The 16,912-nt window shown below is 44.7% G+C and overlaps 2 protein-coding genes across 2 annotated transcripts in view; one reads left to right on the forward strand and one right to left on the reverse strand.

Annotated features, from left to right (window-relative positions):
* The window catches only part of zfat (zinc finger and AT hook domain containing), a 22,504-nt gene extending 10,136 nt beyond the window's left edge, over positions 1-12,368 (reverse strand). Inside the window, exons 1-16 of the mRNA XM_080425769.1 lie at positions 12,198-12,368; positions 9,264-9,422; positions 8,506-8,673; positions 7,520-7,657; positions 6,485-6,601; positions 5,875-6,024; positions 5,689-5,762; positions 5,151-5,242; positions 4,829-4,897; positions 4,531-4,676; positions 3,603-3,694; positions 3,333-3,481; positions 2,536-2,902; positions 1,804-2,172; positions 1,041-1,170; positions 509-741 (exon numbers count right to left, since the gene is read on the reverse strand). Coding sequence (XP_080281895.1) covers positions 509-741; positions 1,041-1,170; positions 1,804-2,172; positions 2,536-2,902; positions 3,333-3,481; positions 3,603-3,694; positions 4,531-4,676; positions 4,829-4,897; positions 5,151-5,242; positions 5,689-5,762; positions 5,875-6,024; positions 6,485-6,601; positions 7,520-7,657; positions 8,506-8,673; positions 9,264-9,422; positions 12,198-12,216 — 2,472 coding nt within the window. The 5' untranslated portion in view covers positions 12,217-12,368. The remainder of the gene's footprint in view (positions 1-508; positions 742-1,040; positions 1,171-1,803; positions 2,173-2,535; positions 2,903-3,332; positions 3,482-3,602; positions 3,695-4,530; positions 4,677-4,828; positions 4,898-5,150; positions 5,243-5,688; positions 5,763-5,874; positions 6,025-6,484; positions 6,602-7,519; positions 7,658-8,505; positions 8,674-9,263; positions 9,423-12,197) is intronic.
* A 1,578-nt stretch (positions 12,369-13,946) lies between these two features.
* On the forward strand, positions 13,947-16,004 carry LOC308083456 (tRNA (carboxymethyluridine(34)-5-O)-methyltransferase alkbh8-like; the record flags this gene model as incomplete). Its single annotated transcript, XM_080425770.1, has 1 exon — positions 13,947-16,004. The coding sequence occupies one exon, from the start codon at positions 13,947-13,949 to the stop codon at positions 16,002-16,004; it is 2,058 nt and encodes a 685-aa protein (XP_080281896.1).
* Between the last annotated feature and the right edge of the window lie 908 nt (positions 16,005-16,912).

Genomic DNA, 16,912 nt, shown 5'->3' on the forward strand with positions numbered 1-16,912 from the left:
GTTAAAACAAAAAGTATTTTGTTAAAAGGTTAAAATACTATATTGTGATAGTAATCATTGCTATAGAGTGTTTGTTCAGTAACAGGAGTCTCCCCGTCTCTCCAGCTCTTTAATAAACAGAAAATACATTTTTCGGTAGGTGTCAAAATCTCAGCCAATCAGGAGAAAGAACACATTTTTAAGCTTAATTTGTATAGTGTTCCAGTTCCAATTTTGCCTGCTCATTTCTTAGTGTCATCACTTCTAATTTCACTTGTTTAATCTGTATCCTGATTGAGTTCTCTATCCTGATTGGATAAAATTGGAAATGAAACTGAAACTGAAACGAAAATGCATTTTCTGTTTAATAAAGAGGTGGAGAGACAAGGAGACTCCTTTTACTGAACAAACACTCTATAGCAATGAGTACTATCAGAATATAGAGCTATTTAACACTTATTTTAACCAAAGCAAATCACTTACCCCACCTTTAAGTATAAAAGTGTGTGGTCCCAGAGTCCAGGATTACCTGCTGCTGGTGCGTCTTCTCATGTGCTTGCAGTTTATATTTGTCAGGTGTGGCGTATGTGCAGCCAGCCTCTGAGCAAGGCAGCAGCAGGCCACTGTGCTTCTGGACCAGGTGGCGTTTCAAGCAGCTCTTTGTGATGGAGGAATAGCTGCACTTGGAGCAGTAGTGCATGTGCTCCTTGGTGTGCGTGCGCACGTGGAGGTTATAGTGGGCCTGGTACCAGAACAGCTTCCCTGAGGACGGCACAAGAAAACCCTGGTTAAAACCAGCCAGAACGCAGAATAGAATCAAATAGATTCCAAAAGATAAATATGTGTGGTAAGTGGTTGCATTAAGGACTAGTGTTGTGTCAGATTCAGATTAATGGCTAAAATTTTACAAATATGAAATATCCAATAAAAATGTTGTTTAACTGCGAGTCATGTTTTCTTTAATTTAATTTTTAAATGTATTTAACTTAACATTTTACTTAAGCTCTCCCTGAATAACTCGAGCCCCTTCTCAAAGATGTGGCGTGCTGTTGGAATCTCACCACAGTACTGGCATTCCAGGTCTCCGTAGAGCTTCCTGAGGCGCTGGAAGGTCTCCATGTTGAGCTGTGTCTTCTGCAGAGATGCTAACACCTGCTGGAACGCAGTCTGGTCTGCAGAGTCCACAGGAACCTGACAGGCAGGTCACATGCAGTGTTAGATCACAGTCCTATACAGTACCATCACACACATACTAGAGTTTGTAGACTCTACAATGTAGGGCGGCTCCACTGCATTAGAATGTGTAATATGGCTCTGTCTCATGTGGAATTATTCATCCTATTATCTTGGCACCGAGTTAGGAAGGCTACATTCTAAATCCTTGGTACTAACTGTACCTCGCTAGGAAGGTTACATCCCATCACCTTGGTGGTACCTAGTTAGGAAGCATACATCCTACTAACATAAAATGTGGTTACCGTGGTAATGAAGATAATCAGTGCTATTTATTTGTACACATTTTCTCCTAATTCAATACTATAAATTTAGCTTAATTCGATTTGATTAGTCACCCCATGGATATTCTTTCGTTTTTGTCGCATTCCTGACAATAATTTGATGACCAGCGGACCGGTAGGCAGCGCTTCCGGTAGGAGATACAAGGGAGACTTTTTGTGTCTCCTACCGGAACCGCTGCTGGTCATCAAAATATTGGCTTAGGAATGCGACAAAAACAAAAAAATATGGGGTGACTAATCGATAGAAAAACGTCATTTTGAGGGTGAACTATCCCTTTAAGTGTTATTAAGTTACTTGTTTCTTTACCTGGTGAAAAGCTGGTGTAGGGCTGTGAGCACTGTCTGCCTCAGGTGCGTGTGTGTTTTCGTCTGTTTGCACAAGTACGTGCTCCGACGACGGCGTGAGGGGTGTGCTCTCTTCGAGAGCGTGTGCGTTTTCTTCTCCGGGCGTGTGTGTTCTGCCGTTCTCCGGTCGGTCCCTCGCCGTCCCTTCTGACCCATCCTGCGTCTCGGTGCGTTCCTCTTCCTGTCCGTCTGTGGGAGTGGCTGTCGTTTCACTGACTGCTTCAGGCTCTGAACGCCCGTTCTCTGCCTCCTTCTCCTTCTCTACCGCCTCCTCCTCTTCCTCCCTCCTTTCTTCCTGAGCAGCGGCTGGCCTCCCCTCCTCCTCCTCCCCCCCTCTCTCCTCCTCTGCTCCTTCTCCTCCTTCCCTCTCTCCCCCTCCTCCTTCTCCCCCTGCTCCTCTCGTCCTCTCTCCACTGAACTCCTCCGGCCTCCCCTCCTCCTCCTCCTCCCCCCCTCTCTCCTCTTCTGCTCCTTCTCCTCCATCCCTCTCTCCCCCTCCTCCTTCTACCCCTTCACTTCTCGTCTTTTCTCCACCGAACTCCTCCGGCCTACCCTCCTCTTCCTCTCGCCTCTCCTCCGCCCTCCCCTCGTTCTCCCCTCCTTCCATCTCCTCCCCCTCTCGTCTCTTCCCCTCCTCCCCCCCCGCCACCTCCTTCTCCCCCTCCCCCACCACCTCCTCCTCCCCCTCCTCCGCCTCTCCTCCTCGTCTCTCCATATCCCCCCCGGGGGGCACCAGGCAGTAGCTGCGTTCGATGCAGTCGGCGAAGGCCTGCTCCGGGTCGGCGCATTCCGGGTGGGACTCCGTCAGGTGGGCCTTCAGCTTGGGGGAGCTGACGAGGGCGCCGCCGCACAGGCAGCACACGTACAGGAAGAGGTGCTTGCGGACGTGGGCCGCGAGGGTGGCCATGTTGGTGGTGGCGTGGTCGCAGAGCAGGCAGGCGTAGGGCCGCAGGGGGCCGTGCACCAGCAGGTGGCGCTGGCGCTCCAGGTAGTTCTTGAAGCGGCGGCCGCAGGTGGAGCAGTGGTACAGCAGCTGTCTCTGTCCCTGACGGGTCTTCAGCCTGGAGACGGGCGAGAGAGCAGTGTTCGTTTTGGTCGACTAAAACTATGACGGAAAATGTTCGTCGACTACCTTTTTTCACTGACGAAAACGAAATAAAAACGAAGCTATGATAAACCTATGTCTAAATATATTGACAATTCTGTCAACAAATAATAAATAGACTAAAATGTTAGGGAGGGACTAGTGGAGAAGAGATCCATTAGGCAATAACTAAAATATGACATTTTATGCTTGGTTGCCGAAAATAGCCGATCTACAACCTCTCAACGCATCACAGACATGTCACAGACGCGTTGTGAGCTTGTAGATCGGCTATTTTCGTCACACAGCTACTTATAAATCAGGCTTTACGACGCCATCACGGCCCGACAAAATAAATGGTTGTCGACTAAATCAACTGTAGATTTAGTTGACTAAATCTTATAGACCTGAGTTGCTGGTAGCTGAGTTGGACGTCGGGGTCTTTCAGGTTGTGTCGTTGCTCCATGTGTTTGAGCAGCGTCTTCACATCGGAGTACTTCTTCTGACAGAATTCGCAGTGCTGCTTCACCTTCAGATGAACCCGTTCTACATGGACCTGAACACAACCACAGCAACAACACTACTTTAGCTACAGATATGGACCTGAACATCCATGACTCACTCTCTTGTTGTCACTCCACATAATAAATCTTTACAAAATACATAAATAATGGCACCTTAAGGTGACCAGGGCTGAGGCAGGTGAAGGAACAGTGCGGACAGCTGAACTTCTCTCCTGTGTGTTTCCTCAGGTGCACATTCAGGTTGGCTGGAAAAGACAAAATCAATAACCGATTAACTATTAGCATCGGACCTGGAGTCGGTGCTTCCACTGACACTTTTTATTCCTTTATTATTGTTATTAAGTGATAGCAAGTTATTGGGAGGGCAAAGCGTTCCCTTGGACTCAAGGATGAACTGGTTAAAGGTCAAAGGTCATGGTCACCGTGACCTCACGTCTGTCCCAATTCAATTGTTATGCCTGTCACTGCCGGCCCCTACTGTTTGGTATTGGGGAGGGTACAGACAACCAGGTCTCCTTTCTTGTCCAAAAGTTTGATAGCAGGTTGTTAAGACAAAATGTAGGTTCAATGTTTACCTGGCTGGCATCCTATAGTTTCAAAGCACAGATTATTATTTTGATAGCATATTGTTTAGACTGATGCTAGGTTCTTGGTTTACTCGTAATTCTAGTTTACTGAGGCACTACATTGTCTCTCTGCATTTGATGTATGTGTTTACCTTGCTTATTGTCAGTCGCTCTGGTTAAGAGCGTCTGCTAAATGCCTAAATTGTAAATTGTCCTCCGATACACAGTGAGGAGTTTCACCAGGAGTACATAACGTGTGTAGAGGAATGCGCCATCCTTCCCAGTTCCGCTCCCTGCTGAACAGGCGCTCTGGCCAACATGTAGGAGACGCTAATGCAGTGACAGAGAACACGCTCCGAGGCCGGCTTCATACCAGAGGGACGGGAACGCAGCAAATTGGGTTCATTGGAGCGCCCGGTCAAAGTCAGATGCACAGCGGAGGATTCGAACCCCTAGTCTCCACGGTGGTGGGCAGGAACTCTCCTGGGCTTTAATAAACAAGCCTGTACGTTTACCTTTAATGGCTGAGGCGTAGTCGCAGTGGGGGCAGTGGAAGGGTTTCTCCTGGGTGTGAGTCCTGAGGTGGGCGGTCAGGGAGTGTCTGAACTTAAAGATCTTGTTACAGAACTCGCAGGTGAAGATCTTCAGTTGGCTCTGGAGACTGGAGGCACACAGAAGATGGCAGTAGAACTACGGACATGATGGCATGAGTATTTTGCTGTGTGTGCGTGTGTGTGCGTGTGTGTGTGTGTGTGTGTGTGTGTGTGTGTGTGTGTGTGTGTGTGTGTGTGTGTGTGTGTGTGTGTGTGTTACCTGTTGGATACTTGCTTGATGGCGTATTCTTGAAAGCCCCTGTTGGCTGCTGGTGTGACTGGTTTAGGACTAGGGGCAGAAAACAAGGAGGTGTCAGGCAGCCATGAGTGATGAGTAACGGAGGGCTTATTTATGCTAACAATCAATATTCAGTATGTATCAGTTACTTTTAAACAATGTCAATTGCTAAATCCCAACTTATCAGTTGAATGGCTGGCTGAAATACATCGTATAACGTGTATTAGGATTAATGTTGATCTGATGCACAGAACACCGCCTTTGTTCTACATTATATGTGAAGGATCTGAATTAGGGCAAATACCTTTCTCCGTTGAGCTGGCTTGGCTCAGGGTCAGAGGTTGGGTTGGAGGGACAGTCACCAGTTTGACTGACAGTTTGAGAACCTGAAGAGTCCTGAGCAGATGAAAATGAAAAAACATAAGGGGTGCCATAGATGAGTGGGTAGAGGCCCTCTGGGAATCATAAGGTCCCCGGTTCGCCCTCCGATCCGTCTAGTCTCTGTCGAAGTGTTCCTGAGCAACACACTCAACCACTAATAGCTCCCCAGGTGCTGTATTAATAGCGCCCACTGCTCCTAATAGTTATGATGGGTACAGATTACAAATTTCACATAAGTTTATGTGCAAATGTACAGTGACAAAATATACCCCAAAGGAGTGGTGACTATAGACTATAGTTGGCAATGATATTCCAACCGGATTCAAAATGTAAAAGTAAAGTTTTATGTCTCCATAAATAGCATGTTTCTGCACATTTTCGAGCAAATAGTATTCAACATCTGGGACACCTGAGGCATGTTTTAATAGAAGAATTCAAGAGATGTTTTTCCTCAGTCCTACCTGTGGCTGAGCCTGAACCCCTGCAGAGTCCATCTCTGCTGGACTGGCCTCCACTGGAACCATCTTAGTAGCATCTGTACGAACACAGCAGCAAACAGCATCATGAATGAATGAATGAATGAATGAATGAATGAATGAATGAATGAATGAAACAAACAAAGAAGCAGCCATGATTTAGAGACAGACCTGCAAGTGTTTCATGTTCTGTCAAAACCACGCTGATTATTGACTTCCTGTTTCCTGCTGCTGGCCCCGCCTCTTTTCGGTTCGCGCGTCGGTCGGTGCACAGCGCCCGACTTCTCTTATTGGATCTGTGGGGTTTCAACCGGTCCACATCTAGGAACACAACACAAGGAGGGTGCTCTTAACCAGAGCGACTAACAATAAGCAAGGTAAGCACATATATAAAATGTAGAGAGACAGTGTAGTGCCTCAGTAAACTAGAATCACCTGTTACTGTACTGCTTACGACACTAGACACTTAACTCATTCACTGCTAGACTTATTTCTGGCTGCGTTTGCGCACTGCCAGAGATTTTTCATAGTAAAAATAAAAGTACACAGGAGCCGAGATACAGATTTTTTAAGTAATAAGTTAACAAGGAAGTGGATAGGAGTCTAGATCTTCGAAAAATGATATCTCCTGGGTCTGTGGGTCAAATCCCCCCCCCCAAAAAGATTTTCTTTTTAAATTAAAATTACGTTTTTTACGTTCTTGGCAGTATTGGTAATTGGAAATAATTACGTTTTTTACGTTTTTGGCAGGGAATGAGTTAAGACCGGGTAAATGTACTACCTTTTGTTCTCATCAGAATTGTTCTGGTCTGGCTCCGATGACTCGAATCTGCTCCACATCCCGGCTCCAAACTCTCAGAACCCAACGGTCCTCCTACTCCAGAGCTGCTCTCTGGACCTGGGTGTACAGACACACACAAGCAACCACTTTGTTTAGACCCTGTTATGGGCTGTGTCCACAGAAAGTTTTTATTTCTTTTGTGGCGGAGTGCTTCGGATCAGTGTTGATTTCGTCGACTAAAACTATGACGAAAAATGTTCGTCGACTACCTTTTTTCACTGACGAAAACTAAATAAAAACTAAATAAAAACTAAGCTATGATGACTAAAACTAAGACTAAATATATTGACAATTCCGTCAACAAATAAAGACAAAAATGTTAGGGAGGGACTATAGTGGAGAAGAGATCCAGTAGAACTAAGTCATGTTATGTTTGGTTGTGTGTTGCGCTTTGAAAATAGCAGCGCGACGCGTTGTGAGCTTGTAGATCGGCTATTTTCAGCAAGCAACCAAGTAAAATCAGCCATTACGACGCCATCAAGGCACCGCCAAAATACATTTTAGTCGACTAAATCAACTGTAGATTTAGTCGACTATAATCTTATGATATTTAGTCGACTAAAACTAGACTAAAACTAAAACTTTTCACATTACTAAAATATGACTAAAACTAAATGGAATTCCATTCAAAAGACTATGACTAAAACTAAATTTCTGTCAAAATCAACACTGCTTTGGATATCATTTCCAGAGCGCTACACAAGCACTGAGCGAGACGCCTGCGGGCGTGTCGCTCAAACCCTCTGCATAAGTGATAAGCTATTTTCTATTCGAGACGCCCAGGGGAGCTCCACCAAAAAAACGTTGGAGGCCGTGGCTCGAAACGTTACATATTAAAGATAAATTGCACTTGGGAGCAGGAATACTGGTGTGCAGATTTTCATTCTTATACATTGGTGATAAACAAAGACATATTTTCCTCATCCAGATGTTCCCAGGTCAGGTGATTTGAAACCGTGTGTTTATCCTCCTCACCGTTATGCTCTTCCTCCTCGTCTTCCTCCTCCACTTTCAAGCAGATGTGTTTGAGGATCTGCCGTCTGTTCCTGAAGGAGCGGTGACACCTCCTGCACATCAGCTGGTCCCCCTCGGTGCCCTCAGCTTCCTGCCTCTCTACAACAGGGGGTCCCCAAACATTGTCATGTCATGCCAACTTCTTCATACAGTCCATTAAGGTGAACAGACACTGTATTCTCTGTTGATGAGGATTAACATTACCGATTCCGTGGGCGTGTTTTAACCCTGAGGCCGATTCTACAAATGTCTTCTAAATCCTAACAGTTATCTGAAAAAACGTATGTTGCGAAATATCAATGGTGACCCCCAAAATTATATGCATTTGGCCGCGGACCCCCATCTGAAAATATTTTGTTCCAGGGACCCCCCAGAAGCAAAACATGTTTGCTTTAAAAAAATATATGTATTCAAAGATTTGCACAGATGTTCTAACTTTGGCTATTCAAAAGTAGCAGATCTGCAAGCTCATAGCACGGCACGAAGTGACGCTCTATGAGCTTGTATAGCTTCTATTTTTGAATAGCCAAAGTATAAAATAATGGTTAAAGTGGTTGAAATCTAAAATGACACAGAGGCCTTCCCGGTTTTAATGGGTCATGGTTTGCCACAATGGCAAAAGAAACGGGACAGTGAAAACAGATGAATGATGATTGAGCTGAAAGGAATCACTTTACGGCTTATGTTGTGTAGACATCGGAATACATGGAGTCAAAACAGGTGATGCTTTGAATATACAGTATAAAACTGTTTTGACAATGCATCCCTTTAAATCCTACCATGCCCTTCAATATCGAATCAATCATCTTCAGTCTGTTTCGACTGTCCTGTTTATTTTTGCCATTGTTCCATTGGCAAACCTTAAACCACACCTGCACATGGAATCAATCATGTTTTTCTCATCAGCAAGGAATAACACACACAACCACACACACACACACACACACCTTGGCACTCTGCCTCGTTCTTCTCCTCCACTCTTCCTCTCTCCTCCTCCTCTCCCTCATCCTTGTCCTTGGAAGAGTGGGCGGAGCCAGCCTTGACCTCTGCCCCATCAGGCCGTCTTTTCTTGGTGGAACCTTTGGGTCTTCCTCGTTTCCTCTTCACGGTGCTCACTGTGTGTGTTGAAATGTATTTAAAAAAATAATACATAATTGATAATTTAATAATTTAATTAATAAATAATCAATCCCTATTTTGGGCATGTCATTATAGGCGAAAAGTTTCAAAACATTTAAAAAAATGTCAACAACAGTGAAAATAGCCGATCTACAAGCTCACGTCACAACGTGATGTGTTTTGACGCGTTGACTTGACACAGGGGTTCATATGGTTGAAAATGTTGAGAATCAGTGTTCTAACCCAGTGCTTCTCAAAGTGGGGCCCAGGGACCCTCAGGGTTCCTTGAAGGGGTTTAAAATGGGCCCTTATGTTTTTTGGGCAAACCGTAAATAAAAATGTAATTTCTGTTCGGCTTTAGGCTTGCACAGGGACGACATGACAAATAACTTATATAAAGAAATGACTGACATGTTTATTGACTTTTTACTTTAAAAATAAAATACAAAATAGCAGAATTTTTTTCTTTTGTAAATGTCTGAGAATGTTTCAACATGGAAACGATTATGACGATAATAATTGCGATTATCTGAAATAACTTTGCGATCATGCGATTGTGTATAATAACAATTGGTACAGGTCTGACCTGGCGTGGCCTCTGCAGACCCTGGTGAAAGGGGCTGCATGGCGATGATGAGGTCCTCGGGTGGCGGCTGCAGGGGGTGCTTCTGGGAGCAGTGCACCAGCAGCTGACCACGACTGGGAGAGAAGAGGTTGCACAGCCTGCACATGAACATAGAACCACCTGAAGACCAGAGGAAATACATCAGAACAGTTGTTCTCAAACATTTTCATGTCAAGAACCCACAAACGTATATAATCAGGCCGCAGACCCATCTGAAATGATCTTGTGTCAGGGACCCCCATAAGAGAACATGTGTGTAAAAAGTTTCAAAATCATGCTACATTTTTCAAAATGTTTGGAAAATAGCTGATGGAATAGCCAAAATATTAAATAGGGTTACAGTGGTTAAAGTCATTTTGAAGCAATATTTAAAAAAAAATCTGGGGACCCCAGAGGAAACCCTAGCGTTCACGAGATTCTGGTTAATGAATAAACAATAAATAGTGTCCTGTTTAGTTGTTGTTGGGGTGTCAATAAAGGTCTATCTATCTTAGGGATGCCAACCGGCCCTTGATATAAGGAAACTAAAAGACGTGTCTCTTATTGAACTGATATAGAACTTTGTTACTTATTTCTGGGAATCAATGAATGATAATGTTGCAGCCATGCTCCCCTTCCTGCTTGTCAGATGTGTGAGAATGTGCTCAGCTCATTGGTTGTGACTCGTGACACACAGAACCACAGCAAAAACGTGTATTACATGTAATAATGGTGGATGCTTGGGCAGTCAGGAGGACACCCCTCGGGCCCCCTAGGCCATGGGATGAGTGAGTGAGTGAGTGAGTGATTATCCACTTTTGACTCAGGGACGTGCCGGCCGTTAAAAAAAAAATCCTTACAGGCCTCTCTATCTGAGATTCCCAGGCTGAATTAGGGGCCCAGCACGTCCCTGCTCAAGACTTACTGGTCGATAGAGACAGACAGATGATCATAGTGCATCAGTGTTGGGGAGTAGTGAATTATATGTAATAAACATTTTGCAGCGGCCAATGAGCTGAGTGCATTCTCACACACGAGAGGATCATCATTAGACATCTTAAAAGTTTGTTCAGACGACATTATGGGTCATGACTTATGATGAAAGGCTTTATTTATAAAGAAAAAACATATTTTAGTGAATGGCGGATTTAAGGAAGGATCATGTAGGATTTAGAAAAGAGATTTCCATGTAGAACAGAAAATAGATTCTTTTGAATTTGTATCATTGTTTATTTTAGGAGTTAGTTGTTTAACAGCCTCTTCTTGACTCATTTCTTATCTCCTCTTTCAATCTCTCCACTCGCACATCTTCCATCCTCTCTCTATCATAATGACCTGTTCTTCTCTTTTGTCTTTCAAACGTTTTAATTTCAAGGACCCCCTATTTGATAAGCATAATAGCAGGCCACCCCATAAAGTATTCCATTTTGTTCTCAACTATAAATCCTTTAGCTGGGGACCCCTGGAACTAACTCAAGGACCCCTGGGGGAGGGGGGACCCCACTTGGAGAACCAACTTAATAGCACGACAGGTGTACGAGACGGTGGAGCATAAACTAGGCATTACATGTTAACCAGGGGTGCAATGCTCACTGGACGGCCTTGCACGCCGTGCCGGAACCTATTTGACCAGGAGCACACGCAGGCTCGATTTAAAACTACTTTAAATTCGCACCTCAACAAAGTTTTCAAAGGCTCCCGACTCACACCTAGTGAATTAACATAGGAATAAGCCTAGAAGATGCATATCAATTGTCCATTGTGTGACTTGCAGTGTAGGTGTTAAGCGACGTGCGTGTCACGTCATTGAAATACAGTGCAAGAACATACCAAATGAGCATTGCATGCCTGATGTTAACATGCATTAATGAAGCCTGTTGTACAGTCTGCAAGGACAATGTCTACACACATTAGTTACATCTATTGCTAATGGTATATTAGTATATTCATTTTGACAGCACATTTTTATTTAGTTTAGTCATAGTCTTTTGAATACATTTTCATTTAATTTTTGTCATCTGAAAAGTTTTAGTTTGAGTCTAGTCTTAATGGACTAAATATCATAAGATTTTAGTCGACTATATATACAGTTGATTTTGTGACAAAAAAAGGATTTTGGCAGGCCTTGATGGCGTCATAATGGCTGATTTTTACACTTGGTTGCATGCAGAAAATAGCCGATCTACAAGCTCACAATGCTGCGAAGCATCGTGAGCTTGTAGATCTGCAATTTTCAGAGCACAACCAAGCATATATGACTTGTCTTAGTTCTATACTGGATCTCTTCTAGTCCCTCCCTAACATTTTAGTCTAGTTTTTATTTGTTGACAAAATCTCAGTTTTAGTCATCATTAGCTTAGTTTTTATTTATTTTTTTGTCAGTGAAAAAAGGTATAGTCGACGAACATTTTTCGTCATAGTTTTAGTCCAGGGGTTTTCAACCAGTGGTCCGCGGGGACCACCAGTGGGTCCCCAGCGAAATTAGTTAAATAGCTTCACAATCATTTTAACCATTTAGCTTTGGCTATTCAAAAATAGCAGATATACAAGCTCATAGCGCGGCACCGAGTGCCGCGCTATGAGCTTGTAGATCTGCTATTTTTGAAAAATCATGAAATTGTGTGCATATCTTTGAATATCTAAAAAAAAAATAAGCAAACATTTCTAAGTAAAATCTTTGCTTCTGGGGGTCCCTGGCACAAAACATTTTCAAATGGGGGTCCGCGGCCAAATGTGTATCAATGTAGGGGTCCTTGGCATGAAAAAGGTTGAAAACCACTGCTCTAGTCGACAGAGAATGAACACAGGTCCCGAGCAGAGACAGACAGACAGACAGACAGACAGTACAAAATAGTCCCGAGCTACCATGAAGACGGCGTGAACATATTCGATGTGAAACCAGCCTCCATTTCTTACCTGCTTTTTCTCCGTCCATTTTACACGGGTGTAAAAAAAAACACGAGCTCAGGCCTGCAGCCGTTATGCTCTTTATAGATCAAAACATAATCGAATGTAGTAACGGAATAAAGATTTATACTCTAAATGTTACTTTGTGTGTGATGACATTTCTGGCGAATCTGCGATAAAAAAAAGTCCCATCCAGCGGAAACGGGTAAAAATGCTGAAAAAAACAAAACATAACAAAACATGTCGTTGTTATTTTGCAGACCGCGACATATGTGGCTGGAGGACTGTACTGCAGCTAACTATACCGAGATACATTTGTGTTGCACGTTGTAAATCCGGTCTAGAAAGGATACGGAAACAGTTAGTGTTTGCACATGTATACGTTCGGCACAATATACCGGATACAGTAAGCGGGCTTTAGACCGAATCTGAGCACTGAGCAGTAATAAGACTGCGGCACAAACTATCACAGGAGCTTTATGGTGATGTATGTAATGTTCTGTCCTACTGCGTTGATTCATTGTGTTTGTTTAACCCTTGCATTGTGTTAGAAAACTGCATCACTTGGTGTTAGTGGGTCAAATTTGACCCGTGATTTAACTCAGCCCTAAAAACTCAAAAAAATATTTTTTTTCATTTTCTTTTTCTCCCACCTCATAGCTGACTTGTTATGCATTCATATCCATGTAAACACTTTTTTATGTATATATATATATATATATATATATATATATATATATATATATATATATATATATATATATATATATATATATATATATATATATATATATGTATATACATATATATATATATGTATATACATATATATATATATATATTAATGCAGAATGTATTTATTTATTTATTTATCTTTTTTGGAGCACTGTGTGAGAGACGGACATGTCCACGCCATTGTCTCGTTGGTGGAAGCTGGGTAGATGATAGCCTGACACTCAGCCTGAATTTTCATTTCGTTTCACTCCATTATTCAGTCTGAAAGCCCTCTCAGTGCAGCCGTTTTCTGAGATGGGGGCGTGGCCAAAGTGGGACTCTTTGAAGATTGGTTCATACTGGATTATCCCGATCTCAATTGGGCCAGGCCGCCGGTTAGATTTTCAACCGAGAAAACCCTGCCATCGGCAGCGTCACCAGACCCTGAATGAGAGGCTAGCGATTCAGGGGCTGGAGCCAGGCTAGGTAGATGATGGACGGTCAAATGCCCAGATGCCCTATACATACATATATGTGACCGTCCATCATCTACCCAGCTTCCACCAACAAGACAATTTTGTCTGTTTGTCTGTGTCCCTTTTATGCACTTATATGGAGTTCCGTGTGAGGCATGCCCAAATATGGAGTCCAGGCCAGTCTATGACATCAGGGTACTCCATAGATGGGGATCATTTCATTTGTATTTTTTTAACCTTTATTTTACCCAGGGGAGGTTGGCTGAACACAAATGCTATTTTTCAGCAACGCCCTGCTTCACATTCAGACATAAAACCTGGCAACTGCCCAGTGCAACCACAGTTGTCCCGTAGTTCAAACACATTTACCGTTGGCCACTGAGAAGCTCCACTGCAGGAGTTCAGTGCCTTGCTCAAGGGTATTTCAGCGGTATTGGGGGAGTGTAAGTGGTGGCCATTCAGTTCCCCATCCAGATTTTCCTTTTGGTCATAAGCCTTTAGGCCACTGCTGCCCAAATCAAGTTCCACGGATGCTATGTTGCACCCACACACAGTAAGCTGCTGCACGATGGATGCCATGGAGAACATGAAATGTGTCAGGAGTAGTAAAGAGGAGAAGAAACTCCTCCGAAAACAAATTAAAGCAAGTCACACTTTATTGAAACACGAGGGCATCCGTACGGTATCTCAACCCACCAAGAGTCTGGTTGTAGCTAATGGTGGTCTTGGGAACGGTGTTAGTCGGGAGCAGCTGTTGGCGGCGCTACAAGAAATCGGGGAGGTGGAGGCCCTTACTATGCCCCCTCACAAACCCTATGCCTTCGTCACATACAGGTCAGAGGAGAGTGCTCAGAAAGCCCACACTGTCCTCAACGGACAACAGCAGCGGCAGTATGGAGAGAATACTGTCACATTGTACCTCAGCTTTGTCCATTCAGTACCCAGTGAAGTGGCGGTGTCTGTGTCCCCGCCAGAGGGACTCGTTTTGGTCGAGGACTTCGTGTCTCGTGAGGAAGAGGCTTCGCTGTTGTCAGCTGTCGACTGGAAGTCCACTGATGATGAAGATGACGTGACTCAAAAGGTTCTCAAGCACAGAAGAGTCAAGCACTTTGGTTATGAATTTTGCTATGACAACAACAATGTTGACAAGGACAAACCATTATCTGCTGGTATTCCTGTGGAGTGTGTTTCTATTTTGGAGCGCTGTGTGAGAGACGGACATGTCGACGCCATGCCAGACCAGCTGACTGTCAACCAGTACCAGCCAGGACAGGGTATTCCTCCACACGTGGACTCTCACTCTGCCTTTGAGGACAACGTCATGTCACTCAGTCTAGGGGTCAAGGCAGAGATGGAGTTCCGTCACCCAGACGGCTGTGTGGTTGCCGTGGCGATGCCAGAGCGAAGCCTCCTGGCGATGAAGGGAGAGAGCAGATACCTCTGGACCCACGGAATGACTCCCAGGAAGTTTGACACGTTGCCGGCCTGTGACCCCCAATCCAAGCCTGCCACGTCCTCTGACCGCAGTACACATGGCAACTTGACACTGAGCAAGAGAGGCATATGGACTTCATTCACCTTTCGAAAGATCAGACACGCACCCTGTCGATGTGCCTTCCCCTCCACCTGCGACAGTCAGAGTGCCGACCCCCCCCTGCCCCTCCCGCTTCCCCTTTGCCATGGCAATGCGGTGCTCCTGGAGGAGCGCTACGTGCACCGCGTCTACGCCGCCATCGCCGGCCACTTCAGCAGCACTCGTCACTCGCCCTGGCCACGCGTCTGCCACTTCCTGCTCTTGCTCGCTCCTGGCGCCATGCTGGCTGATGTGGGCTGCGGGAATGGGAAGTACTTGGGCGTCAACCAGGAAGTGGTTGCGGTGGGCTATGACCGTAGCAGTGCGTTGGTCCAGATCTGTGCAGAGAGAGGCCACCGGGCGTTTGTCTCTGATGCGCTCAGTGTTCCCCTGAGAGCAGCCTCCTGTGACGCCTGTATATCTATAGCTGTTATACACCACTTCTCCACACAGGAGCGTCGTTTAGCTGCAGTGAGGGAGCTGGTCAGACTCCTCAGACCTGGAGGTCAGGCCCTCATCTACGTGTGGGCCCTCGAACAGGAACACAACAAGCAGAGGTCCAAGTACCTCAAAGAGCATGCTGGGAACCGTAGCCCCACAGAACATACGTCTCATCATGTCGGTCTAGTCCCCAAAGGGAAGCTGAGCGTGCACACGAATCGCACGTCCTTCAACTCCCAGGACCTCCTCGTTCCCTGGCATCTGAAAGATGGGGGGAATGGACGAGTGGGACAGAATGGAGAACAGGGTAAAATAAAAGCAGGGCCCACAAGGACCTCTCATAACTCTTCTACTGAAGGCCACCAGGGTTCTGTTTTGGACTCAGAATCCAGTCCAGACTCAAACTCAACTCACAGCTCAGTGGTGGATCCTAAGAGTAAATCCGGTCCAGGAGGTGTAGGATCCAGCCCAGCTCTTCCAGTATTCCACCGCTATTACCATGTGTTCCAGCAGGGGGAGTTGGAGGAACTGTGTGGAGGAGTGGCTGGGGTTCAAATACAAACAAGCTACCATGACCAGGGCAACTGGTGTGTCATACTGGAGAAAGACTGAACGAGGAATGCTAATAAAAAAAAATCATGGATGTTAATTGAAAAACTCGTAAACGATTAATTATTTGCTAATTTATTTGAAAATGCACTATTTAGAAAGGACGAATGTCTGCTGTTTACCCATACATTTTTTTTTTGTGTTTTCTGTTTTCCATAAACAATTATTGTTTATTTTTACATTGATTGATTGATTGATTGATTGAATACTTTATTAGACAGAAATGTAAACAGCACGAGGTCCAATCAGACATTTGTGCTAAAAGGATAACACAAAAATACAATATCATGTATCATACTATGCTATCATGCACGATAGCAGTATAAACGAGGTCATGGACCTCATCATTCTTATCTCAGGAACCTCAATCTACACTCAAATCTAACTCTGTGGGTGTGTAGGTGGAACCAAGGGGACCCATAAGGGTCCATTTGGTTCCATACTGTCAATCACCCTGGGGGTCCGTGGAGCCCGTAATTGATAACCAGTGCTTTAAAGAAATGGAATCTATTCTATTTTGTCACATATTGTTAAATAGGTGCACAATATGACTGGGATGATATCTAAGAGCATTTTTCTCAACTTTAAAGGTACTGTGAGTGAAAAAGTGTTCTAATGGTGGTCATTGCTATGGACTCTGTGGCAATGATTGCAATCAGACTATCAGACTATCACACTCTGTTGTGTTGATTGGTTTAAACAAATGTAGTGCATTCTTACATGACTTTGGCAGCTTTCTCAATCTTCCTGGGGAGCAGAACAGCCGTATGTTGGGCAGCCCACCGCCCTGAGCGATGGTGACTCCACCACCTAGGGCCTATGCGTTTATTGAGATCCTTGTCCTTGCGGACGGCCAGTGGCGGGGGATGACACGAGTCGTCTTGTTGTTGGGCAACGTTTCCAACCAACGC

The sequence above is a fragment of the Gymnoscopelus braueri genome, assembly GCF_963280865.1.
Source record: "Gymnoscopelus braueri genome assembly, chromosome: 4".
Classification (NCBI taxonomy): Eukaryota; Metazoa; Chordata; class Actinopteri; order Myctophiformes; family Myctophidae; genus Gymnoscopelus; species Gymnoscopelus braueri.